This window comes from Pseudorca crassidens, chromosome 6 (assembly GCF_039906515.1).
Source record: "Pseudorca crassidens isolate mPseCra1 chromosome 6, mPseCra1.hap1, whole genome shotgun sequence".
Classification (NCBI taxonomy): domain Eukaryota; kingdom Metazoa; phylum Chordata; class Mammalia; order Artiodactyla; family Delphinidae; genus Pseudorca; species Pseudorca crassidens.
Window position 1 is genome coordinate 88,291,728 of NC_090301.1, and position 26,944 is coordinate 88,318,671.

At 34.7% G+C, this 26,944-nt stretch overlaps 1 protein-coding gene across 1 annotated transcript in view; it reads left to right on the top strand.

The window, feature by feature from the left end:
- The window catches only part of LRP1B (LDL receptor related protein 1B), a 1,616,178-nt gene that overhangs the window by 666,049 nt on the left and 923,185 nt on the right, over positions 1-26,944 (top strand). The window contains exons 5-7 of the mRNA XM_067742376.1: positions 3,686-3,805; positions 8,366-8,494; positions 25,696-25,953. Of these exons, the coding sequence (XP_067598477.1) occupies positions 3,686-3,805; positions 8,366-8,494; positions 25,696-25,953 (507 nt within the window). The remainder of the gene's footprint in view (positions 1-3,685; positions 3,806-8,365; positions 8,495-25,695; positions 25,954-26,944) is intronic.

Consider the following 26,944-nt stretch of genomic DNA (forward strand, 5'->3'; position numbering starts at 1 on the left):
ATAATAATTCCAGTCCCATTTCCTACCACATCAAACACTATGTTTTAGCCACACAGGGTTATTTGCCATTGTCTTTACCTCTTACATGCTGTCATTTTTTAAAAATTTATTTTCTCATATTGTCTACTTTATCTGGAATGCATGCTCATAAATTCTGTCTACTGAGCTCATCTTTTAAATTTTAGTTTAAATTTAACTTCTTTAACAACCTTTTTTCCAGATACCTACCTCTATTTCCAGTCTCTGGATGAATTCTTCTCTTTCCAGCTAATGTCACATGTATTTTTATTTAGTATATGTGTTGTTCTGCTATGAATTATAGCTGTTGTTTACGTTGTTGCACTTCTCATCTAACTCCACTTGCTTCCACACTCATGTTGTAATTCATTAATTTGTCTAAAGCAATTTTGCATCTGTGGAAGCCCAGCAGAGTCATTAGCATTGACTAGGTGCTCAATCAGTGTTGAACTAAAAGAAGCATATAGAGTAAAGGCAATTTTGGACTGATTCCACCATAATCAAACAAGATTTGACAACTCAGTTACCTAACTTAAAGATGTAAATGAACTATCTTTAGGACCTAGTTTAATTTAATGGACTAGAAATGACACCTGAGAGTATTAATTGTCATCCTAGAATTAAGCTATTTTACTGATTTATTAGTTCATTCATCCTATAAAAATTATAAAAAACACCTCTTGTATCTACAGCACACTACTAAGCTTAGAATGACAAAGCAAATAAAAAAAATACACCACAGTTTCAACCGTCACCAGATTGTACAGTGGGAAGTAGAGGCATTTTTGAAAACATAGGCTTTGTTTGTAGTCAGCCTGACCTTGATTTGAAATTTTGAATACCATCTTCATCGTATATTTACCATATAATCTTAAATTAGTTATCAACTATAAGTTTCCTCATCTGAAAACTATAAATGACAATGATATCTACATTTTTGACTGGTATGGGGTTTCAAAGAAATTGCACATTTCAAAAACTTCATATATATGCATGTATCTACATATATATATATATATATTTTAGGTTTATATATATATATATATTTTAGGTTTATATATATATATATATATATATATATTTAGTTAAAATATTTCTGAAGCACCAGCTAAATTTGTGGCAAATATCAATTTATTTTGAATCATTTAACCTTGATCTTTAAAACCCTTATTTTTCTCCCCAGGGGAAAAAAGGAAATTATCACGATCCATTAATATCCCTATTTTCAGACACCACAATCGGTCATACGTTCTCTGTAATTTTTCTTGTTTAGCAAATCTTATAATTTTTCTTGTTTAGCAAATCTAATTTATAGCTGTAGATACTGGTGGGGAAAACCAAAATGTAAATAACTACCATATGAAACAAAAATGTTATAACTTCTAAAGATCCATTTATTCTATTTTTATTAATAATGTATTTTTACAGACCAAATGACTGGTCTTTGCACATTATATAAATGTTAATATTTATAACAGCATATAATTGGCATTGACCCCAATTCCAAACCTACAAATCAGATGTGTTGATTTGTATAGTGGCTTAATTTATATCAAGGAAGCAGAAATTGTTCCAGGTATCTCAAAGAGAAATCAATTTTAATATAAAGTGTCAATTGTAATAGAACAGTGGAAATTAGAAGTCGAAGAGGGCACACCTAGCTTTCAGCTTATGGAACTGCAGTTATGTTCCAGTTAGAGGGGAAGCTGTGATAACTGATGAGTTTACTAGTAGCATATTGATAGGCAAGAGAAAAAGACCAGGTTTTTATCCTGGGGCACTTCAGCCTTAAGAGGTTGACAAGAAAATGGGGAACTGTACAAAGGAGACTGTGAAATAGGAGGAAAACCAGAAGTCCTGAGCCCTGGAAGCAAAGTGATGAAGGTACATCAGGGAAAACTAGTTAACAGTGTCAAGTGCTGCTGATAGGTCAAGTAAGATGAGGACTGAGAAAAGGCCATCACACTTATCAGCCTCAAGGTCGTTGGCAACCTGTATCTGAGTAGTTTCTGGAGCAATGGAGATAAAACCTTTATAGAGTGGGCTTAAGATAGAAACAGAGAGGAAGAAAGAGACAGTGAGTGTGGATTATTTTGTAAGTTTTGTTATAAAGAGGAACAAAGATACTGGGCAACGGTGACTCCTACAGGACGTGAGATCAAGGTTTTTTGTTTTTAATATGGGGAAAAGTAGTACAAGGGTCAGAGAACATTCTGTAAAGGGCTATAATAGATATTTTAGGTTTGGGGGGCCAACTAGTCAACTAAGGCAACTAGTTGGGTTGTGTTTGTAGTGTAAAAACGGCCATAGGCAATATGTAAACAAATGGCTATTGACTGTGTTCCCATGAAACTCAATTGACAAAAAGGAATGGAGGCTTTAGTTTGATCTAATATAAACTTTTAAAGATGATTATGAGAGGAAGTAGAGAAAAACTCAAGTGATATCCTTGAATAGGTGAAAGGGGATGGGATTTGTGCACAGGAGTTGTGGCTGGAGCTTTAATTATGAGTTAAACCAAGTTTGAAATGCAAGAAAAACAAGAATAGGTAGAGGTGGGTAAAATGTGACGCATAAATCTGTGGAAAATTTCTTTCAATAGCTTCGATTTTCTCAGGGAAGTAGGAAGCAAGATCATCATATGTGGGTGACCATTATGACGGAGATTTAAAGTTTTAAGAAGAGAAGATACATAAAATATTGATAGTTTCATGAAAGAGTTTAAAAGCAATTGGGCTAAGAAAATACTAGAGATAATTAATTTTTTAGTAAAATACCAAATTTTCAGTTTGGAGTATTCTAGCTGTCCTTTTCCACACTGGACTTTAATATATCTTTATTAAAAGTTAAAATATGTCTGAAGCACCAGCTAAATTTGTGGCAAATATCAATTTATTTTGAATCATTTAAGCTTGATCTTTAAAACCCTTATTTTTCTCCCCAGGGGAAAAAAGGAAATTGTCACGACCCATTAATATTCCTATTTTCAGACACCACAATCAGTGATACATTCTCTCTGTAATTTTTCTTGTTTAGCAAATCTTATTCCTGTTAGAAATTATTTGTGAAATGAATATGCCTCTGTCACTTCATCTGTGTTTCATGCATTTATCATGCTGGATCCTAATTTGCTCTAAGGTTTTGCTAACTTTGGCTTCACTGATGTTTTTGTTCTGAAAGGGTTTAGATATTATGAAATATATTATGTCCAGTAGTTGTCTAATATTTTGCCACCTGCTTCAAAGGTTATACATGGATTAGTAAGTCAAAACAAGCCCTCAAAATATAGAATATCAATGGATGTGTCAGGTAAGAAAGGCATAAATGGTGAAATCAACCACTGAGTTGACATTTTTCCTCTTGAAATAATTTACCAGAATTTGAAAGGATTTGTGCCTTTGAATGTACGTAATAAGGGAAAAAGTGAAAGACTGAACAGATTGATCTGAAATTTTTATTAACAATACTTCAAACAAATGCAAACCAACATATTTTAGAGGGAATAGATATTGTTTTATTCTGTCAACCAATCATAGAAACTTTCTAGGAAACCAGTCAAAGCTGTATTATTATGGTTATGCACTGAGTAAATATTAACGTTTAAATTTACATAGTATATGTGTGTACACAGTTATATAGACATAAGATCTTTGCTTTTCCTCTACAGAACTGTTGCCCAGTTGCCAGCAGTTGAATTGTCAGTATAAATGTGCCATGGTCAGAAATAGTACAATGTGTTACTGTGAGGATGGATTTGAAATAAAAGAAGATGGAAGAAGCTGTAAAGGTAATTATGACATGTAATTCTACTCAATTTTATTTTAACAGAGGCTTAATTAACAGAAATTTAATAAAATATCTTCAAGCACCTACCATGTGTTCCACACAGTGTTTATGTCCACTTTATTTTTTGTCTCTTGAGAGTTAAAAGTTGGCTCTCCCCCAAAAACCACATATAGAAACATTAGATAAGCATTTATACAAATCAATTTTCTTTCCTTTTTTGATTGAAGTGTAGTTGATTAATAATGCTGTGCCAATCTCTGCTGTACAGCAAAGTGACTCAGTTATACACATACAGACATTGATTTATATATTCTTTTCCATGATGGTTTATCCCAGGAGATTGGATATAGTTCCCTGTGCTGTACAGTAGGACCTTGTTATTTATCCATTCTAAATGTAATAGCTTGCATCTACCAACCCCAAACTCCCAGTCCATCCCTCTCCCTCCTTTCCCCCCGCTTGGCAACCACAAGTCTGTTCTCTGTGTCTGAGTCTGTTTCTGTTTTGTAGATAGGTTCATTTGTGCCATATTTTAGATTCCACATATAAGTGATATCATATGGTTACAAATCAATTTTCAATTCATATTGCAGTAATGACAGACATGGGACATGTCAACAATGGGATGTGTTTTGGTCAGTCACTAAAACTTTGGATTTAATTATTTTAACCTCCTAAATAGTTTATGTCTGTTATATAGCTGCAGTGTAGTAGACATTTGTTATCTACTAAGTTAATAACAGTCATGTAATGTTCTTTACAACTTTTACATTGGTAATTCTGGTGATTGATATTTGACCAATGCAATAATGATGAATATAAAATATTTATTTTTTAATGTCCTAATTTTTGTTTTTGTGAACGTTCTATACCAAATGACTCTACTCTGCCATACTGAACTATTTTAGGTTATTTCTTCATTATGTTGAATCCAAATATATATACATATACATAATATTATATGTTTGTGTATATATATATGATATATCCACAATATAAACAATACATTATTTTATATGGTATTTAGAATCTATATATAGAAAACATTGAATATAGAATCTGTGTATAAAATTGAGGAATATCTGTGTTACCAGCACCACTAATAAACAGAATATTTTCCAAAGAAATTGGTACTTTGCTGATTACTTTAACCCTTTGCTTTAATATTATAACTTTTACCTTAAAAATAGAATCTTAAAGTTGAAAAAATCCTCAGAGAATATTTTTTTAAATCCTCATGACAAAAGTGAGAAAAGTGAGACCCTGAAAAATTAAGTGACTTAGTTAAGTCTGCACATCTTTTTAGTAAAAGACTTGGGACTAAAACACAGATCTCCAGAGCCCACTTATTCTTATCCTAGAGAGGCTCATTGGTTTATAATGTACATCGGGCTTAAATTTTCAGTTTGTGTTTTTTTTCATTTTCTGCATAATACAAATATTATAAAAACATGTATTATTAAATGTTTATCAGACCCAAAGACTACATAATCTGACTATAGGGGGACCAAACTGGTATATTTTATTTGACTGACATTATTCTTAAACCAACATTTGAAAATCAGAAGGTTGCACACAGAAGTTCAGACTTTATGAAAAAACTCAGATTTGTCAACACTAGACCCCTTACAATCACAGAGTCTGCCAGATATAAGTAGTACCTCTGGACATGCACGCAATTTCAAGTTCAAAACAACACCTGCCATTCACACAAGGTAGGCCAATATACTTACCTGTATCCTTTTCATTCTTTTGCTATACCTCACTCTTATAGGTGTCAGGATTTTCAGCTCCTTTTACATGAATCTCTTTCTCCTGAATCTCTCTTTTAAATCTGTAAAAATCATCATAATCACTTTCTTCTGTTGAATATTAGTAAGCAAATACACAGCAATTTTTATGGAAGTTCACCAATAGAAGAGATTTTTTTACTTTCTCTGCACTCCTGGATGGCCAGGTCTGAGCATCATTTACGCTTTCCTGAAGGAATTTCCAGGATATTCTCTGTCCTTAAAGGAAGAAAGAAGATAGTGCTACAAGTGATGACATGCCTGTTTCTTTGCAGCCAATTTTGTGGAGTTACATCAATGTCAGAACAGTGCATTCTGACTGAGGAGAAAGAACAAAAGAAATCATTATTCATATTGCTCTCCTGTGTAGCATAATCACATATCAGAAAAACTAAAATAGGAACCAATAATAGTAAAGTTGAAAAAAATCGGTGAAAATATTATAGATACGAATCATCATTTCTGCCACTAGGGGCTGGACTTTATCAAATTCAAGATTTAATTTCACATTATCACTGTGGACTTCACTCCAAATACTATTCTTCCTATCCCCAAAGCTACTTACTTCAAACAGACTGTCTATAAATGCAGGCTATTACACGAAGCTAAAAAAAATCGGAGAGGAATGCAAATAAATGTCATACAAATGCATAGTTTCCCAATTTAAATGGTTCCTTGGCTACTTAGCCATCTTTTGCTTTTCCTTAGTCAACTCCTTTCTTAGGTTGGGGGGTCAGAGGATGGGGTTGAGAGTTCCCACCCTCTAAGTCACCTGTTTGATCTTTTTGGAGACCAGTCCCATTCTGAGAATATCTAGTAGTCCCACCCTGAGTCACTTCATTAGCATAGACTCTAGTGTATTTCACAGGGCTCCTTAGAAATAACAAAAGATACTCCTATAGCTCAGAAAATTACAAGGTAACTGAACTCTGTGTCAGAAACAGAGGATAAAGACCAAATATATATTCTTATTATACCCACGCAGTTTAATCCGCTTAACATCCTTCAGAGGAGGCTCATGGACTCCTCTCTCTTGCCGGCCTTTTTCATATTGGTATCCTAAAGTATTTTTCTATAGCTAAGCTTTCCCGACTTTCCCTTTCTCTCTGTGGGATCTAACCCTCTCCTATTTTTTTAATCTAATATCCATATGCTATTGACTCTCACATACTCCAGGACCGATCTCACCTTATATTATTGGTTCCATATTTCCAACTACTTATTAAATGTTTACTCAAGGATGCTTACAGATACCTCAAATTTAACACATCCAAATCAAACTCATTTTTTCCTCCCATGATACCTCCACTGTAATCTACACTTCTTATAAAATTAGACCACCATTCACTTCTATCATATCCAGTCAAACTTCACGTTATCTATTCTATTTCTTAAACATTTGAGTCCATTCCCTCTGCTCCATTCCCACTGCTACTGTCATTGTTCAAAATATTATGACTTCAAAATACAATTTCTTGTGTGAAATTAGCACATAGCTAATTTTCCAGGTTCTCTTCTCTATATTCACCAATCCATTTATCGTGACTTTGTTTAGTTTTAAAATACAAAGTTGATCATAAAGCTCATCTAATTAATGCTTTCCAGTGCCTATGTATAATGTACAGCACTTTAGTTTAGCATACAAATAACTTCATTATCCCATTCCAAAACGATTTTCCCAATATCATCTCTTACCATTTCCTCTTATACACCCTTACTCCACCTGACTCCTTATACTTCTTTGAAATCCCTACTGTGTCATCCCAATGGCTTTTCACATGCTGTTTTGTTTAACTGGAACACCTCTTTCCATCTGATCCCTTTTTATTTAGTCTGAGGAAATCTAAATCATCCTTTAAACTCAGCTCAATATGCAGCCTTCACATTTTCCCTTCAATTCCAAGCAGGTTCATTTACTTCTCTGTGTTTCTATTATAACTAGAGTATGACTCTATTATAAGGAAATGCATAGAAATGAAATTCTATATCACTAGACTTGTTTCACCTAGAGGTTGAAATCATGTTCTATAAATTTTGGTTTCTTCAGGAATTCGTATAGTGCTTGGTACACAGGACAGACTGAATACACATTTGTCTAAATTATTAGCTGGCAGAGTTTTTTTTTTTTTTTTTTAATTTGCCCGGTTGGTTAAGAATCATTAAGTACCTGCTGCTTACAGAGACTTGAACAAGGTGCTGGAGGAAAAGTATTGTGAGTGGAAGTAGGGAAAAAATAGGAGGAGGGCCATAGATATTAAAATAAAAGTTAATTAAGATAAAATTTCTGCTTGCGACAAGTACTTAATAGTCTCCTCCTTTTGATTTAGTGAGGGTGGTTTACATTGCTTAGCTCAGAACTTTTATTTAATCTGTTCATTGAAAATCGTGTTGCCAGTCTAATTCTTTGTCAAAATCCTGAAAAAGCCAGTGTCGTAAACACTAGAACTCTTCAGCAAATATTCATTGGAGTGCATTTTATACCTTTGCACAAATATCCAAGGACTTTTAGCCTACGCATCAAAAATGCAAATAAATTATCTTTTAAAGTAAAAGATTTGGTGTTAAGCTTGATCTTGTATCTCCGTAACTATTAAAACGACACTGAATTTTATGTTCAGTTAGTGTGGTTTTGAAAAGATGTATTGGAGTTGGCTCTTTCTCGCTTTTTTTTAATAGCCTACTTCCAAAGTTTGGAAAAAATGTTTTCTTCAGGGAGAAAAAAAATGCCCAACAATAAATCTGCTTAGAAATGTTGTTAATTTACCTTTTAGATCAAGATGAATGTGCTGTTTACGGTACATGCAGCCAGACCTGCATAAATACGTATGGATCCTATGCTTGTAGTTGTGTGGAGGGCTACATAATGCAGCCAGACAACAGATCCTGCAAAGCCAAAACTGGTAAGTTATCTAATTATTTTTTTATTTTTTTTATTTTTTTGCGGTACGCGGGCCTCTCACTGTTGTGGCCTCTCCCGTTGCGGAGCACAGGCTCTGGACGCGCACGCTCAGCGGCCATGGCTCACGGGCCCAGCCACTCCGTGGCATGTGGGATCTTCCCAGACCGGGGCACGAACCCGTGTCCCCTGCATCGGCAGACGGACTCTCAACCACTGCGCCACCAGGGAAGCCCAAGTTATCTAATTTTTGGTCCTTCCAGAATTTATTTCCTATTTGCAGTTCTTTTCATTAGAAATGTATATAGTAGAGCAATATGGACTTTGAAGAAATAGATTTTTTTTCTTCATTTTAAGGAAATGATCCATCCTTAGAAAGCCAGAGAAGTTCTTTTAGTTGTCACTGATCACTACAAAACTCCTTCCATTACAGGAAGTTTCTAATGAACAAAAACCTGTTCAAAAGGAATGGATTAATTGATTTGAATTACCCATCTCTCTCCTGGACTGTATAATAGATTCCTCACTGGTTTCTGTGAACCTCTGCTTTCCCTCTAAAATTCATATTTCACGTAATAGTTAATCTGCTAGAATATAAACCAAACCATGTTGTTACTTTGCTTAAAATCTCCTGACAGTTTTCCCTCATGTTGAGAATAAAACCCAAACTTCTCACAGGGCCTCTAAGGGCTAATGGACTAGTACCATTTACCTTTCCATCTCATCTCTCCTTCTCCTTTTATCACACCCCAGCCATACTGGTTTCCTTTTCCTTCAGCCACTTTGCTCTTGAGGTCTTTTCACTTGCTGTTTGATCTGCCTGCAATGCTTTTCTCTTTGATAGTCACATTCTTATCATTCAAGTCTTGGCTAGAATGTCAACATTCAGAATGACCTTCTCTGACCATTCTATTTAAGGGTGTGTACTCTCTCCATCACAATCTTATTTCCCAACTATACTTATTATTCATACCTATTCTATCACTACATGACTTTTTAGTTTTCTTTATAGCACTGCCATTTGAAATGAACATATTTATGTATCTGTTTATCATCAGATTTACCCAGAATAATATAATCATTATGAAAGTACAGAACTTGTCAGTTTTGTTTGCTGTTATATACTCAGTTCTGACCATTGCCTGGAACATATAGGTACTCAGTGAATATTTGTGGAAGGAAGGGAGAGATTGAGGGAAGGAAGGAGGGAGGGAGGGAGGAATGAAGGAAGGAAGGAAAAAGAAGGAATTAATTTTTCTTTCTAATTAAGATTACTACAATGAGTGTTCTCCTCTTAAGTATTTGAATTTCATTTTCAAAACTGCCTTCCCTTTACCTCTTATCTGCAAATAAAGCCTACTGTTTCTACATAGTGTGCAGTCTTAGTACACCCTCAGTAAATATTGTTAATTTGCCAATGAAATAGCCTTGAGGTGCTAGTAATGATAGAATAACACTAATTTTTTGTTGTTTGTGTGTGTGTATGTGTGTGCGCGAACTGAATTAGCTTGGGAATAATATAGGAAGATATTACACATGGTATTCCATCTGGCATCTTCTCACTTCCTCCAAATCTGGTTTCATTTCCTGCATTTTCAAATTATGAAGTTTTGATAAATTAGTGAATGTCCCCTACTCCCTTTTATCAGCAATTGGAAAATTAGGCATGGGATGGGATTCTCCTTCCTGAAACCAAATTGAGCAAAGCATTGGATTTGCTCTGCGAGCTGCTGCTGTTTCCCTTTGCATCGTAACTTCATGTTATAATTTCAACTATTTCTCTGAGATAGTATGTTTAATTATTTACAAAACATATTTCTATAGAAAATTACCAAGAAAGGAACTCTTTTACTTCTTGGTTTATTTTTTTTCAATTGCTGACTTGGTTTATGAAGCCCTATTTATTTTTCAGGGGCAATCCTCTAGAAAAATTAGGTCAAGTTATCTGTTCCTCTTTTTTTCCACCACTGAGAGTTCTGATTTAATATATCAACGGATTAAAGAAGTGGAAGGCTTTTTCTTTGCAGTTTCTTCTATTGATCCACACAATATTGCTGTGAATACACAGGGAGAGTGTAATGTAATAAACCCTATACAGAGAAGCACTTCCTCTCTTTCTACACAGAAGGGTTTCTGACAAAAAGAGAATGTAGTCAAAGAGGGATGGTACATGATATAGTGCTGCATCTTTGAATGTAGTCAGAGGGATGGTACATGATTTGATGACTCTAGCATTGATAATGGAATACATATGTAAATGCCTTCACCTCTAGTGGTTGGCTTGATGACTATTGGCGTACATAGTTAGAACAATACACAGTTTTCATGGGAACGTTCCTGTGGTTTGTAGTTTTAGGAAAATCAGTAATATAGTAAATGAGTACAAGTCTGTAACATATACTGACTAGTTCTAAAGGTCACATGGATATTTGAACAATGCATTTGTATAATTCAAAAAAACCGATCAGTTTTGCTTTAGTTTTCTCATATTTGTAACAAATGTACAGGAGGATTTTTTGCTTCCATTCGATTAAATGTATTAAAATTCCATTTAATACATCAGCTTTAAATTTTTCTGTGGCAATTTTATTTACTATGGTATTGCTGTGACTGAAGGGTGCTAGGAAAAAGTTACAAAGTAAACCCCATTTGTCTTCAGGCTTTGACTTTCCTCTTTTCCATTACCTGCTGCTTAGATTAGCACCTCTTTTTTTCTTCCTTTAAAATTTTACCCTACTGGATTCTGGAACCTGACTTTCCCTCCAAGTAAAGCCAGAGTTCAAGGGATTCCAGAAGCTGGGATTGTGTGAAATTAGGGAAAGGTTAGAATGGGCTGACCCCAAACAGTAGATGTTTGTAAAAGATCCCTAGACTTTAGACAGAAAATGCAACATAAATATATCAGACCCAGAGGATACAGTGGACAGCTAGAACTGCACACAAGAGGAAAATTCTACAAAGACCTTACTAGATAATAGATGGGAAAATAAAAGTTCCTAGGAAAGGTAGCCTTTTATGTGAAGGCAGAGGGTGGCAGAGTCAGTTGGCTGGGAAGCTGCTTCTAAGGTGATGAACTAGTTCAGCACAAAATAATATCATGGGGCTTCCCTGGTGGTGCAGTGGTTGAGAGTCCACCTGCCGATGCAGGGGACGCAGGTTCGTGCCCTGGTCCGGGAAGATCCCACATGCCGCGAAGCGGCTGGGCCCGTGAGCCATGGCCGCTGAGCCTGCGCATCCGGAGCCTGTGCTCCGCAACAGGAGAGGCCACAGCAGTGAGAGGCCTGCGTACCACAAAAAAAAAAAAATAATAATATCATGGTCGCTCCCCAACTAGTCACCCCAAAGCTTGCCTGTGGGATCTTATTTTCAATGTGACAATTGATAGTAAATAGGAAAATGAATTTAAGTTAATTGATTATCCCTCTTTTGTAGTATAATGACCAAATCCAAGTAAAAGTCATAAGCCCTAAGAGCACCTTTAAGAAATACCTCTAGTAGGGGGAGGGGATTTTAGGCCCTGTGGCAGTTGGGAGAAGAGATTAATGTTAGGCAGGAGGCCTTTTCATTCTTGATAATTCATGTAGTACAGACAAATTCTTTTCTTTTCTACACTGAGTAAGATTTTCCCCTGACTACTGAACTATAGAATCAAGTGTTTCAAAGTTGGGAAAATTTCAAAGGTAATCTAGTCCTATCCGTGTGACATCAAAATAGGTGATTTCCAAATGGAAGAAAATCTACAGAACTCTCAGTGTATGTAAAAAACAAAATAATAACTTCATGCATACTTGATATTACTGGGTAGTAGGAAGCATGCTAGAATGTGAATGTCATGATGGACTGTTCATAACTTTGGAATGGGACACACGTTAAAAACTAGTCATTTTTGAATTAAATGTTAGGACTTGTCATTTGAAAAAAGATGTTTTAAAGTAACTGTCAAGCATCTATAGGTATCCAGTAAAGCATCCTGTATATTTTTACATTTCTCAAAATTAGAGTTCTAATAATGACATCAAATCTGAAAACGAAAAGTGTTTTTGTTTGTTTTTTAATTTAGCTTACTTTCTTTTAACTGATTTAGACTGATTTTGTTATAGAAGTATGTGTTAAATGGGGGTACCCAGGATTGACGGGGGGCTCATGCAGAACCTGTGAGAGTGAAAATAATAGCTAAGGGTGTTTAATTTATGACCTGTTGGCAATTTTGAATGAACTGATAAATTCAGGCTCCTTGGACTATGCTTTTCAGTGTCCTAACCACTTGCTTAAGGCAGGCATTTACCCCAGCATTCAGTTCTATGGAACCTATAAGCCTCTATTGATTTCATCAAAGCAGTAGCAAAATAAAGAGCACTAAATAATTCTATGCTCATCATCGTTGAGTCACCACATTAAATGGTACTACATGAGAGAGAGTACACCTTTTTGCCACAGAACAACCAGAGTAATGAGAGAAGAGAGTCCATTAAATAACTTTGAGATTCTATTACAGCGTATGCTTTGCTGTTCACTGATTTGGGCGAGGGTAAGGGGAGACTTTTTAGGCGATGGAACTCTTAGCTGTAAGAAATACAAATTATAATCCCTGTGTAATCCATAGAAGCACACCTCCAAACAGTGTTAGCGAGTGTTTTCATAATACTTTCTTTGCTGCAATTTAAAGAAAGAAGGAAGGAAAAAAAGAAAAAGAGAAAGATAGAGAAATAAAACAAAATATAACTTCCTATGGCTCCTACTTCTAATCTCTATTATCATCTACTAACAAATAGTTTAAAATGTCCTTTTGGAAGGTTGGAGGAATCATCCATGGTTTTCTGTCAAGGCTGGCTCTGCTCATGGGGAGAACAGAATAGGCTGGTACTTGTATAAAAAGGGACAAGCCTGGGAATTAAAAAAAAAAAAAAAAAAGGGAAGAGCCCCTGCTCAGAGTATCATACTAATCAGCACTTGTGATGCTTGGAATTCAGTTATTAAAGTATAATTGCCTTTTTTTTCTTTTTAAAAGAAACACCCCATATTAAAATTTAAGTGTTCGTAGGAAGAGTAACATATTAAGTCTTAGTGACCTTGATAACTTAAGAAACTATGGATCAGATCTGTTTCAGTCTACCATCTGGCTAAGAATGGCTTCCCACAGAATGATATGTGATCATGTCTTGACAACGTGAAGATTCACTATTTAGAGTTTTTACTCTTTTTAGATAGTCCAAAGGTCTAGTTCCTGCACAGTTTGTCATTTCATTGAGGCATAACTGTGAATGACACTTGATAACGTGATGGTGTATTAGAAGCTCTGAGCTAGGAGCAAGCCTAGTAGACCAGCACCAGAATAGAAATCCAGATTTGTCATTTTTTACTCAGTCACATATGCATGGAGGAAATGATGTACACTATGGTAAGTGGTAAGTGACAGAGAAGTAGCTCAGTCCCTGGAACAGAGTATGTGCTGGGTAAATGCTTGTTGGATGCTGCAAGCAATTTCCTAAACATTCAGGAAGCAGAATAAGGGTATTGGGATATTGAGGATCAAAAAAAGGAAAGTCAAAAGGCTGCAAGAGATTCGAAGGGTAATGGTTGTTTTTTGGGGTTTTTTTGTTTGTTTTGTTTTTGCCAGTTTCATCATGTTATTTAGGGTTCAAGCTGCCTTTGCTGCAGTAGAGGCATCAAAATTGGCTGGGGAGCTCTGCATAATCTCCATAAATGTGCTCCCTCAACCAGTCCCTCCTCAGACAGACATGCAGTCCGAATGCGTGTTTGCTTTGCAAATATAGCTGGAGAATAAGCGACACCACCTGCAATCAGGCAGTATATCCTAAGCCTCTGTTCTGTACAAATACTAGAGCTTCACAACTCCCTTTGATAACGTGGCCTGGCCATTGAAAGTATTTTTCTATTTTTTAGAGTACTCCTACCCTATATCTTCTCTGGCCCTTTGCTCAGTTGGAATTCACATTCCATGACAGGACAGGGCAAGGATTTCTAATGGAATTTCCATTACCCAAATTAAGCATCACACTTTTTTTTTCTACCCACACAACTGTTAATGAGTTTGCCAGTATTGAGGTATAAAACTTCTCATGAATATTCTATGTCTGTTTTTGCTGGGTTTTAAAATTTTTCTTTTTAAGTTTTTGATTTTTTGTTTCCTGGAGGACATCAGTTTCACAGTCTAACACCTTTCTTGATATCTTAAATCTTTTTTCCAGCAACAAATTTGCAAGATTGATAACAGTCTTACCTGTCATGTGTTTTACGTGTCATGACACCTTTGATTTACCCATAGTCTAAAAAAATATTAGACACAGAAAAAATGCATGTCTTCCATTGTCTTTACCACTTAACATCTTAGCTGCAATCTAGCTGCAGATGTCTTTATTTGGGTATTAAGAATTACATGGCGACATTTATGGGCTCTAGATTTGACAATCAGTAAATTTTGTTTTCACAAATGACACAATATATAAGTACAAATTTCTATCATTGTATTTTTTTATAGAATAGCTATTGATTGAACTAATATTTAAATCCTCAATATAAAATATATAATAGATCATGTCATGTTCTACAGTTAACTTCCTTTCTTTGTCTTAAAATTGGACAAGTGTAATGAAAAACAGAAAGAAATGAGGCACATTTAAATACATAGAAATTACAAATGGTTTAAGATTACGCATGGATGTATAATTTTTCTATTGTTTTGTTTGAGAAAAGTGTAAGTATAGTGCTATTGAAATCCTCAGAAAACCTAAGCTTAAAACCTGACAGAAAAAAAATTTTTTTTTTCTAATAAGGGAAATTTGTTTTTCAGAGAGTTTTCAAGGCATCCCCTGTATCACTTGCAGTCAACAATGTAGTAAGAGCAGTTAGAGAATGTCTCTTGAGCACTCTTCCCCAGCGTTCATATTTGCCCTTGACTTTGATGACAGATATTCTGCATATTCTCCCTAGTCAAGCTGCTTAACGTCATTTTAGTCCTGAGAAGAAAAAATCCATTGTATTGAATGCAGTTTTAAATGTGTGTGAGCATTTCTTCTTCGCACTAGGACTCACACAGCCTCCATCTTTGCTTTTCATGAAAAATAATACTTGCCAAGTTATTAGACAAATTATATCTTAACAGACTTTAGAGGTTTAGAACATACCATCAAATTACAAGGGATATATATCTAGTAAAGTAGCTAAAAGTTTGGTATATAATCACCATTGAGTATTTAGAACTAGTCTTTTTTTAATAGCAAAGTAGAAGATTGTGATCTTAAATATAGGTTATCTATTTACATCCGTTGGCAGCCCTGTCAGAAAACAGTGAAATAGATTAAATGACCTTTCCCTTTTCCACCTCTAGATAATGAATTTTCAGATGTCTACCTCCTTCCTCTTTATTCTAAGATGATGGTCTTGTTTCATATTCCCCTGAGAAAACAGAAGCAGTCAAAAGAGAACTTTCTCATCCTGAACTACATCTACCAATCTATCTGAATCTAGAGCTAATCACTTCATCCTTCTCTTATTTGAATTGAAGAACAAACTGACTTTGATCCTGTCTAAGGCCAATCCCAGCCTCTGTGCATCAGTATCACCTTCTCTCACCTGTACAAGAGTTAGACTCAGACAGTTGTCTTCTTTATTCCTTGAATCATCAAGATATTCTTTTCTCCTGGATCATTTCCATCAGTATACAAGGATGTAGTAAAGAGGCTGCAAAACAACCTCCTTTAAAACTGTATTTCTCTCCAGCTACCACTTCATTTTTCTTTTCCCGTTATAGAAAAACTCAGTGTGTTGTCGCTTTCTCTATTTTCTCCTCCTCCTTCAGTGGGTCTTACCTTCTTATCACTTACTTAAACCTCTGTTGTCAAGGTTACCAGTGACCTCTAGTTGCTTAATTACTCAATTATCAGTCCTTAGCACACAACTGATCCTGTCTCCTTCTTGAATACTTTCCCTTTTAAAGAGTGTATTCTTGGAGTTCTCCTCTTACCTTACTGGGCATTTTGTTTCCCCTCAGTTTATTTTGCTGCATAATCCTCATTTTGTCAGTATTTTCAACATGACTCAGTGTTCAGTCCTTTGGACATCTTCTCTTCTTTTACTGATTTCCTAAGTGCTCTCATCCTGTATCATGACTTTAAAAACACATCCTCTTCCATGGTTTTATTAAACATCTAGAGACTGAGACTTGCCAGTTTTTACCACCAGCCCTGAGCGCTTTGTTGAACACCAGATTCACTTGAATATTGAGATCCAACTTATCATCTCCATTTGGAAATTTAATGGAAATATCACTCTATGTGTCCCAAGCTCTTGATTCTCTCCCCTAATAATGCTTTCTCCAGTGATGGCCATCTTGGTTAATGTGACCCCATTCACCCAATTGTCCAAACCAAAATACTGGAGTCTCCCTTGACTCCATTCTTTCTCTCAAACCCTTTGTTTCAAACTTTTAAATATGTTCTGAATTGTACTACTTTCTCTAAAGAACAGCCTGCATCCACGTTCCTACCAATGCTTTACCTTTCTTCATAGAATTTAACACTGCCAAAAAAATATTAAATAGTATTGGTTTACCTTCTTATTGACTTTTTCCTCCACTAAAATGTAAGCTCTACAAAAACAAAAAATTTTATTAGTTTCATTCACTGCTGTATCTCTAGCATCTAGATGAATGCGTGGCGGAAGCTAGTCATGCTCAATAAATCTTTGTTAAATGTATAAATAAATATGCAAACACTGAGACAGTATTTTCTTTTTAGGAGACAAAAGTGGCTTTTTAAAGGACCCATGCTTTCAAACTGGAAATATTTTTAAAGCAATTTTTTTAATGTTGTTTTTTATTGTGGTAAAAGTCACATAATATAAAACATAGTATTTTAACCATATTTAACTGTACAGTTTCGTGGCACTAAGTACATTCACATTGTTGTGCAACTCTCACCATCATCCGTCCCCCCAATTTTTCACCTTTCTAAACTGAAACTCTGTCTCCATTAAACACTAACTCCCCATTCCCCCTCCGCACCCCTGCACCCCCCAGCCCGTGGCATCTACCGGTATACTTTCTGACTCTGTGAATTTGACTATTCTAGGTACCTAGTATAAGTGTAAAGCAATTTTTAAATGAGCCAATATCTATTACTTATTAAATTCAATCATTACCAATTTATAAATTAAAGGGACATGTCTGAATTGGGAAAAATGTGCTTCTATAGCTAAAGAAGTTTCTGTTTGCCACAGTGAGAAAGGTGATTAGGAGATTCAAAAGTAGCCATAGGCCACCTCTCAGTAACTAATGCGAATTGACCATCCCTGGACTATCTGCTAATTTTAATATTAATTCAGTAACCTAAAATTTGAATGAATCATACTCTGAGATTTTGAGATTTACCAAAATAACCCTTCAATTTAATTAAATTTATACTTTAATTAATTAAATTCAGTATAATTAAATTTATTTCATTTTCCTGATTAAAAATCACAATGCATTATTTTTGTCATTTTATTGAAATACACTATCATTCTTTATTTTTTTGAAATACACTATATCATTCTTAAACTTAAAAAATCAGTAAAATATCTTTAAAAACATTGGCAAATCCATATTCAAACAGCCCTTTATGTGTCATTCATTTATTGACCACTTACCATGTGCCAAGTAAGACCTTCTAGTTAGTAGGGGAAATATAATACTTCCTTGATCTGGTGGATCAACTCTTTAAGAAACAGGAAAATTGTGAGAGCTGCTGATTTGCAAAATGAGAGCCTCTTTTAGTGTGTGTGTGTGTGTGTGTGTGTGTGTGTGTGTGTGTGGCACGATGTTATTGGCTTTAATTGTTGTTCAGAAAATGTTCCTTATTCCTGCGAAACAACATATTTCATTGCTTCTCAATCATCACATTTCACATTGAAATATCCTCTAAATGAATGTAGCGGTATTTCACTATTAACATCCAAATAACAAAAAGGTTACATTGTTTTAAAGTCTGTAATTCAGGTTGATCAGTAGTTTACCTGAGTGAGTTTTCACAATGCCTGAGACAAGATTACAAAAGACAACACTGACCTAATATGCCAGCACTAAACCCATCATCTTCTCATAAAACCGACTCTGCTTTTTTTCCTCTTCCTCCCTGTCACCCAAATCTCAAATTTCCACAGAATCTTTGACCCCATGCCCCTTATTATCTACATAAAACAGTCTCTACAGTTTAAAACTTCGACTTTATTACATCACCCCATCTCTGTGTAGGAACACAACACCACCCATTTTAGGTTCTTCTACCTATTTTCTGAGAAATTAAAATAGCATTTCCCTGTTCAGTAATCCAGATATTCAAAACCTGTGTCTATATAAGTTTTGTTTTTTTGCTAATAACCTTGGGTTACCTTCTTTATAATTAAAAAGATAAATACCTTTCTTGATTTATATGTGTGAAATTTAATGTGTTCCTGAACCTCTGGATTCTCTGGGGCTTACATTTCTCCACTGGCCTCTGCTTCCAGTAGAAGTGTCGGCACACATGGTCATTCTTTCTTTCTGTATCGCATCAATCTAAAGGAGAACAGAAATACCTTTTCCTTTTTACCTAACTCCTTTCCAAACTTACTCCAGAATACTACCACCAAGGCAGTGTATAAACAAGATTTTTACATACTACCTTCCCATCTGATTTGAATTATATTACACCACTTTAAAAGTAAAAACAAAAACAATTTTAGAAATTAAATGGGAAATATACCTATCCTACTATATTCTCCTCATGCATATCCTATTCTATGTATCATTTCCCAGTTGATCTTCAAGATATTTTTGCTCGTTATACTCTTTCTAAAATTTATATTGACTTTCCATTGCAACCCAAATTAAAAATAAGTTTATCATCTTGACATTAAATGACTTGTGCAATGTTTTCTCAACCTACTTTCTCAGCTACTGCAAGCTCTATGTGAGTTTGAATCTAGTTCTTTTTACTTAGTAGCTTTGTGATCTTAAGCAAGTTACTTAAACTCTAAATAACTTAGTTTTCTTACCTATAAAATGTGGATAATATTAGCACCTGATTCTTAGAGATGTTGTGAGTATACAATAAACTGATAAAGATGAAGCTAGCTCCTAAAATATGCTCAAAAAGTTTGCTATTGTCATTATCATGATGAAGTACTTTCATCACTAATGCATGTTGTACCCTCAGAAACTGAAAAACTGAGGTTAGTATCTTCCCAACACATCTTAGAGTCTTTCCCACATATGTGCTTTTGTCAAAGCTGTTTGTTTCACCTGACTTCCTTTTTTTCTTCTTCTTCTTCAACTTTTTTTTTTTTTAATCTCTGCATGTCCAATTCCTGTTCTTCCATCAAGGCAAACCTGAAATCAAACGTCATCATCATTAAGGAACTTTTAACTCTATTAAACAGATATGTTTTTGTACATTTGTGATGCTGTAACAATACCACAGACTGGGTAACTTACAGATAACAGAAATTTATTTCTCTAGAGGCTGGAAGTCTGAGATCAGAGTGCCAGCATGGTCTGCTGCGGGCTGTCTTCTGGGGTGCAGACATATTGTATTTTCACATAGCAGAAGGTGCTAGGGATCTCTCTAGAACCTCTTTTATAAGGGACTTATTCATAAGCGTTCCAGCTTTGGGACCCAAGCACCTCCCAACTGTCACCTCCCAATACCATCATCTTTGGGGGTTAGGATTTCAACATAGGAATTTAGGGGACTCAAACATTCAGTCATAGCAAGATATATCTAAACATTCTTTGGAACTCAATGTTACTATACATGTTTTATGAAAGGTACCAAACCTGACTTAAAAAATATAGACTTTTATAGATATTTAAGATGTATATATATGTATATCAATTTTTCTGTTAGGTATATCTTTCTTGAAGACAGACTGTCCTGCTGATCCCCTTCAGATACTAGTTGAATACCTTAGAGCTATAAGTTCTAAAAATAAAATAAAAAATACAATAAAGCATTTTCATCCAGTCAGTTGAGTTTAGTATAAATGCATTGTGACAATAAAAGGTAGTGCTAAGATAAATTACAGTATAGTTGTAGTAATTACATTTTCTTGCTTAGGTGAAAACTGTTTAATGCATTTTAATGTTTCCACATTTGATTCATATTTTACTTTTTCTTTTGTAAAATCTGATAAAATAGTTTCCTCTGACATGTGGCACAGCATGTACTTATTCTAAATATCATTCAGCTCAGTAAAGAGATTTTTCCATTGACAAAATAGTTGAGGAAAATGGAGAAACAAATTTGGCCATATACGTTTTGGAAATGAAAATATTCCAGCCCTGTATCTTTTTTTCACTTATATGGTTAACTTTATCCACATTTTCAGTTTGGTTTAGTTGACTTTGGTCTATAATTTATTATATTATTTGAATAATGCTTTTTTTCTCTTTTTTAAACTAGATAATTTCCTCCTAGTATTTCATATTCAACTTTTTTTGTTCATTGCATAATTTTAGAAGTTATCTTTTCTTTTCTTTTAAATTTAGTCTCTTTATACAGATTGCTCTTCACTTTTGTTGCATATAGTTACACTTCACTTCCTATGAGGGTCTGCATAATTTTTTGCTACAAGTTGTTATCATTCTTCTCATTTCTAACTTCATCATATTTTCCTTATTATTAAAGACTTTATACATTTGTATATGATAAACTAAAAATAAAATTGTTTAAATTCTTCTTTAAGTTATTTTAAGTTTGTATTGGTTGAAAACCAATTCTTTGGGCTGTACAGGTAACAATTTTCCCTTTTCCCATGCTTTAGTCTGGCTCTTCATTTTATGTACTTTACACGGAAGTTACCATTTAACCTTTTAAACAGTTGAACCTCATTCTTTTTTTTTTTTCTCATCTTTGAAATAACAGATATTGAGGTGCACCTACCTAACTTCATTCACTGGAGATAATTGCTCACAATTACAGGATTAATTAGGGGAAATCAGAACACAGTATAACTAGATAATACATATTTTTCTATGTGTATATGTGATATAGATACATTTATTATGTACATAAATATTTATTAGGCTTATATTTATTTTTAATTATCTGAATCCACAATTCCAATTACTTAAAATGAAACTAGCTGAATTAATATTCTTAGAATTGAATGGAAGAATAGGGAGTTTAAATGAAGCTGTAAAAATTAGTTTTATTCACTCTGAAAACATTTATTTAACATCAACTATATGTCAAAATCATATTATTATAAGTATATAAAAACATTTTTAGTATATTCTTGACTATGAGAGGAGAAGGATATGTTTGCAAGGATATGGTTATAGTGGCTTGGAATTTAAAGAGATATTTTTATGAATCTAGTCAAATGAGATATTTCTTGTTTCCAAGCTTCTCTTTTTAATTCTCAGTTTTCTAATCAGTTTTAAAAATTATGACACTGATTAATATAACATGATAGGAAAAAAATCATGTTCTGATTATACACATCTCTATAACTGTTTGGGAGAGAAAATACTCTTTTTTATGCTGTTGATATATGGGTGGGAGTGAAGAGAATGAGGACAGTTTTCCTCCTCCAACATGAATCAGTTGACAGCCTATCGTAGAGGTTTATTCAACTTAAGTCTTGATTCTCTACGCCAGAGTGTTGACTGAGTGCTTTCTTGTGTTCCAATCTCTTCTATGTGGAAGGTTAATATTTATTACTTCTCACTAAGTGTTGATGTAGACAACCCTTTGACTGAAGTCATCTGATGTGTTTTCTAACTGTTCCTTCAAGGAAACTGTTCACTGACTCTAAGTGTAGCATCTGATATGAGCATCACATTTATTCTTATCAGTCTTTTATCATTATTACCCAGGCTAATGATGATCTTCACTTGGCATGTGGAAGCATGTGGTAATAATGCCCACTAGAGAGCAGTGTAGTGCGGGTAGAGATGGATAACCTTTGTCAGGCCTCTGCCCCCTTTCATAATGAAGTAGGAAAAAAAAAGATTTATATCCCTAGCCCCTGATGATTTTTGTGGGTCCTTGTGTTTCAGTAGCTTCTCCCACTCCCATATCAGGCCTTACGTTTTATTTGTCTTACGTGGGAAACCATAGATAATAATTAGCAGACACGTGAGTATTACTTCAGTGAAGTACATCACAACTAACACTAGAAGTATCCTTCCTCCAGTGTGTCATTTGAATTTTAAAAGTCACCATTATTATATCAAACCATGTCAATTTATGAAGCACCTGACTTTCTCTCTATTGGCTTTCTGTTTATCTGAAGCTTTAAAATCAGTGGTTGATATATTTTGCATTAAGGTAAGCAACTGACTCGCTCAAAAAGCAGCTACAAAAATCAAATAGATTGATTAGCTGTGTCCAGTAAGCATTGCCTGTGTTGACCATTAATTTATTTTTATCTCAGTTTCTCAAGAGAAACTCAATGTTCCTTCATATTCCAGACTCTCTTCAAAGAATGTTTATGACATACTTAAATTTACTGACTGGTAGGCAGTTTAGAAATTGTTGTCTACATCTGGACTTCTTATAAGCTTGGCAGTAGTGGTTCATTTTTGAATGAGAGCTGATTTCACTAAAGGTCATTTTGGCTGTCAATTGAAGACCATAAGCACTGACATTAGTGTCAGTATATCTTTGTTAACCTGATAACACAGCTGTCTAAGACCCCTTCCTAACCTGAGAAATCCATCCATGATCCAACAGGCTTCAGGAGTGCCAAGGTCAACTGGAAAACAAACAGAGCTAGTACTGTTGAAAAGAGACCAAGTTTAGACTTCCACATTAAGGAATGGAAAGGGCACGTATTACATGATTCAAGATGGCTTTAAGAGATTGAGAGAGAGCCAGCTGGCTAACCAAGCTCAGATGTAGTCACTTGACAAGGTTACATAAGCAGAGACAGTTCACAATTTTACTGATTATTCTAAGAGAACTCTTTATTATGGAAATAATATTAGTATTATTGAGACTTACTTTTTGTTGGTTTATACCAAGCAGTCCAGGGACAAGTTCACTTCTCCACTGGGAAGAAACTGTTGGGCTATTTAGTTTATAATCTCACTGAGGTTGTACTGTTGTTTACTTTTGTTTGTTTTGTTGTTTTAAGATAAAAAAAACATTTAATGCCTTTCTGGAGGCAGAGAAGAATCCTATGGCTTGATTGAAGTAATTTCTTAGGAGTAAAAATTCAAATACTCATGGAAGGCCTTAGGATGTGTTTCAGAGTTGACATTTTAGGCCTGTGAGGGAAGACCCAAAATCATCTTCGTTGGACAGCTCTTCTATTTGAAAGATACACAAGGAGCCTGATATTCCTACTTCCCCAAGAAATGATGAAGACCATTAAATAATGTGTTCAAAATGTTAGATGTTTAATTATATTAGCCATAGTATGTACATTTGCTTTTCTCCTACCATTACAGTGCTCAGTATCAGTGTCTTGAATGATCTAATAATGTTTATGAAATTTTCTGAAGAGACAGTATTTCTCTGGATTCCGTCCATAGGTTAAGAAATCCAAATTACTTTGTAACGTTTCACAGAATGTTTCTAACAAACTCTACTGTGTAAGGGTTCCATGTGTCCTTTGGTCTTATTCAGAAAATTTGTAGTGAATGGCCAATAGGTTCCAGATTTTTTATAAATGCTAGAGATAACATCAGCAGAAGTAGAAAAATACACCAGAGAAATAAATAAGATATATACAATGTATGGTAGTGATAAGTGAAAAATAAACTCGGGAAGGTGTACCGAGAGTGTAGGGGCTTGTAGTTTTTTTACAAGATAAAGTGGTAAGAGAAGTCCTCACCAGAACGGTGACATCCAAATAACACCCAAAAGGAGGTCAGCATGTCAAGTCGGCCATTCCGAAATATGATGATTATTCTAGGAAGAAGGAAGAGCCTCTGAGATGGCAGCTTACTTGGCTTGTTCACAGAACAATAAGAAGACCAGTATGTGTGCAGCAAGGTAAACAAGGGTGGGAGTAGTAAGGAGATAAAGGAAGCGAGGTCAAAGAATAATGAGAATACACATCAGGTAGGGCTTTATAAACCATTTTAAAGGCTTTGAATTCCCTCTGATTGAAATGGGAACCCTTTGAGGAACTGGGCAGAAGACTTGCTTGATCTGCCTTAACATTTTAAGGATATGACTGGCTATTGTGTTGCCATAGACTCAGGAAGAGGAGGGCATAGATGGAGACAGAGAAACCAGTTGGAAGGCAGTTGTAATGATCTGGTTGAGACATGATGGCAGCTTGGGGCAGGATGGTAGTAGGAGTCACTGATGTGTTTGACATCAGAGTCAAAGAGATTTGTTGACACGATGGATGTAAGGCAGCAAAAAGGAGAAGTTGGAGGTTTCCAAATTTTCCCTATTCCCTAATTAGCATGAAAGCTACTCTGAATATGATTATAGAGCTAAACTCTTTCAACACTAATTTTACATGGGCTTTTACTGTTAACTTTATATGTTAAAGGTGTTGTGATTCCGGTCAATTAGTATGTATTTACCAACAACTCACCAATCCTAGCACAAGCAAAGATGCATTGTTCCAACAAGTGGTAGTAAACAAGTTTTTTACCTCGAGAATCTTATTTTCCTGACTGTAGAGAAAAAAATGTGAAAGGAACTGGTTCAGTGACCATGATCTAGTCACTAAGGAAATGTGTGATTGTTTGGCTCCAGGGGTCAGTCAGGGAGCCAATGAGCCTGAGGTCACAGGTGCTCTTTGTATGAGGCTGTGAGCTTTGCATGTTCCACTCCAGAGAATCTATTTCTGACCTCATACATCCACTTCAAAAAAGTGTGCCCTTGCTCACAAGGGAAGTCTATAACACTGTATGGAGAGGTCAATCCAGATCCATCATCATTGCTAGAAAAACAACTCACAGCATTTCTTTTATTTACCAACAGTGAAAGCAAATAGCATTGTCCTCATATTTAGATAACGCATTATGACTAAGGAAATCAAGAATAGAAATGCTCAGTGGACTATGTTGTCCTTAAAAAAATGAAGTGATATAGTTACTGAAGCATATACAGGTTACTAAAAAATACTTTTGGCAAGGAATTTTTAAAATTGTAAAGATGCATTAAAAATATAGGATAACTTTTAATAAGTAATGCCAAATTATTTTTTAAAAAGTGACTCATTTACTGAACTCACTTTCCTCTTTTTGTTTTATTCCAGAACCTACAGATAGGCCTCCTTTGCTGTTAATTGCAAATTCTGAAACAATTGAGGTTTTCTATCTTAATGGAAGTAAAATGGCAACCCTGAGCTCAGTCAATGGAAACGAAATTCATACTCTGGATTTTATTTACAATGAAGATATGATTTGTTGGATTGAATCGAGAGAATCTTCAAATCAGCTCAAATGTATCCAGATAACAAAAACAGGAAGATTAACAGATGAATGGACAATCAGTATTCTTCAATCCTTTCACAGTGAGTTTCGATTTATATTATATGCCACCCTTTAAGGATTTCATTTGCAGACCAGTAGACAGGATTCTTAGATTTTCTAGCATAGCTAATGGCTTTTGGAAAGCTATATATGCAAGTATGAATGCACTTAAATAAGTATATTCCCTATGTGTTTTGCATATACACACATATACACAAGAATTGCACTGTTTATGTAAGCGGTACATTGAAGGGTTAATTTTAATTCTTTCTTTAATGCTTATTGCAGTATCACCTAGATAAGAACTGTGATTTCTCACTGAATGATAGTTCACAATGTGATAGTGAAGGTAGGATTAAAAAACAACCACCACAACCAAAAACAAGAAACAGATTTGATAATTATAAGCTCTTCTTAAACACTAACAAACACAAAATAAACACTAACAAACTGTAGTGTTTGTTAAAATACCTTGAAAACTATTAGTTTTATGCTAATTGGTAACAACTACCTGTGTTTGTTGACTTTTTTCCTAGTAAATCAGAGTTTTTATATATCTTCTTCCTAAAGAGTAATTTGTAATTTGTGATTCACTTGATTTCTCATGTCGGAAATTCACAAACTATTAACTGTCTTTCTCTTTCTGTATATCACATTGTCACATGCACATACATTCCCCCCCTCACTATTCTGCTCTCTACCCCTCCCGCATGAGAGTATAAAAATTTATTTGTGCTTGCCTGGGGAAACAGTATGCATGAGAATTTCAAGATGTATTCATTTATTTTATGATTTACAGAAAAAACTTATTCTTACAAATGCTACCAATATAAAACTTGGTAGAGAAATGAAGGAAATGTACAATCAAGTTAAGAAGAAAAAAAAGAGTGCTGTGATAGAATAAATTTAGTTTTCAGATGTTGAATGTTTGGTGATTTGAATTCAGTAATCATATTTTATTGATGTTTGTGATGTACAGTTTCAGGGACTGGTTATTGATCCTTATTAAATGTAAGAAAATAGTACTATGTA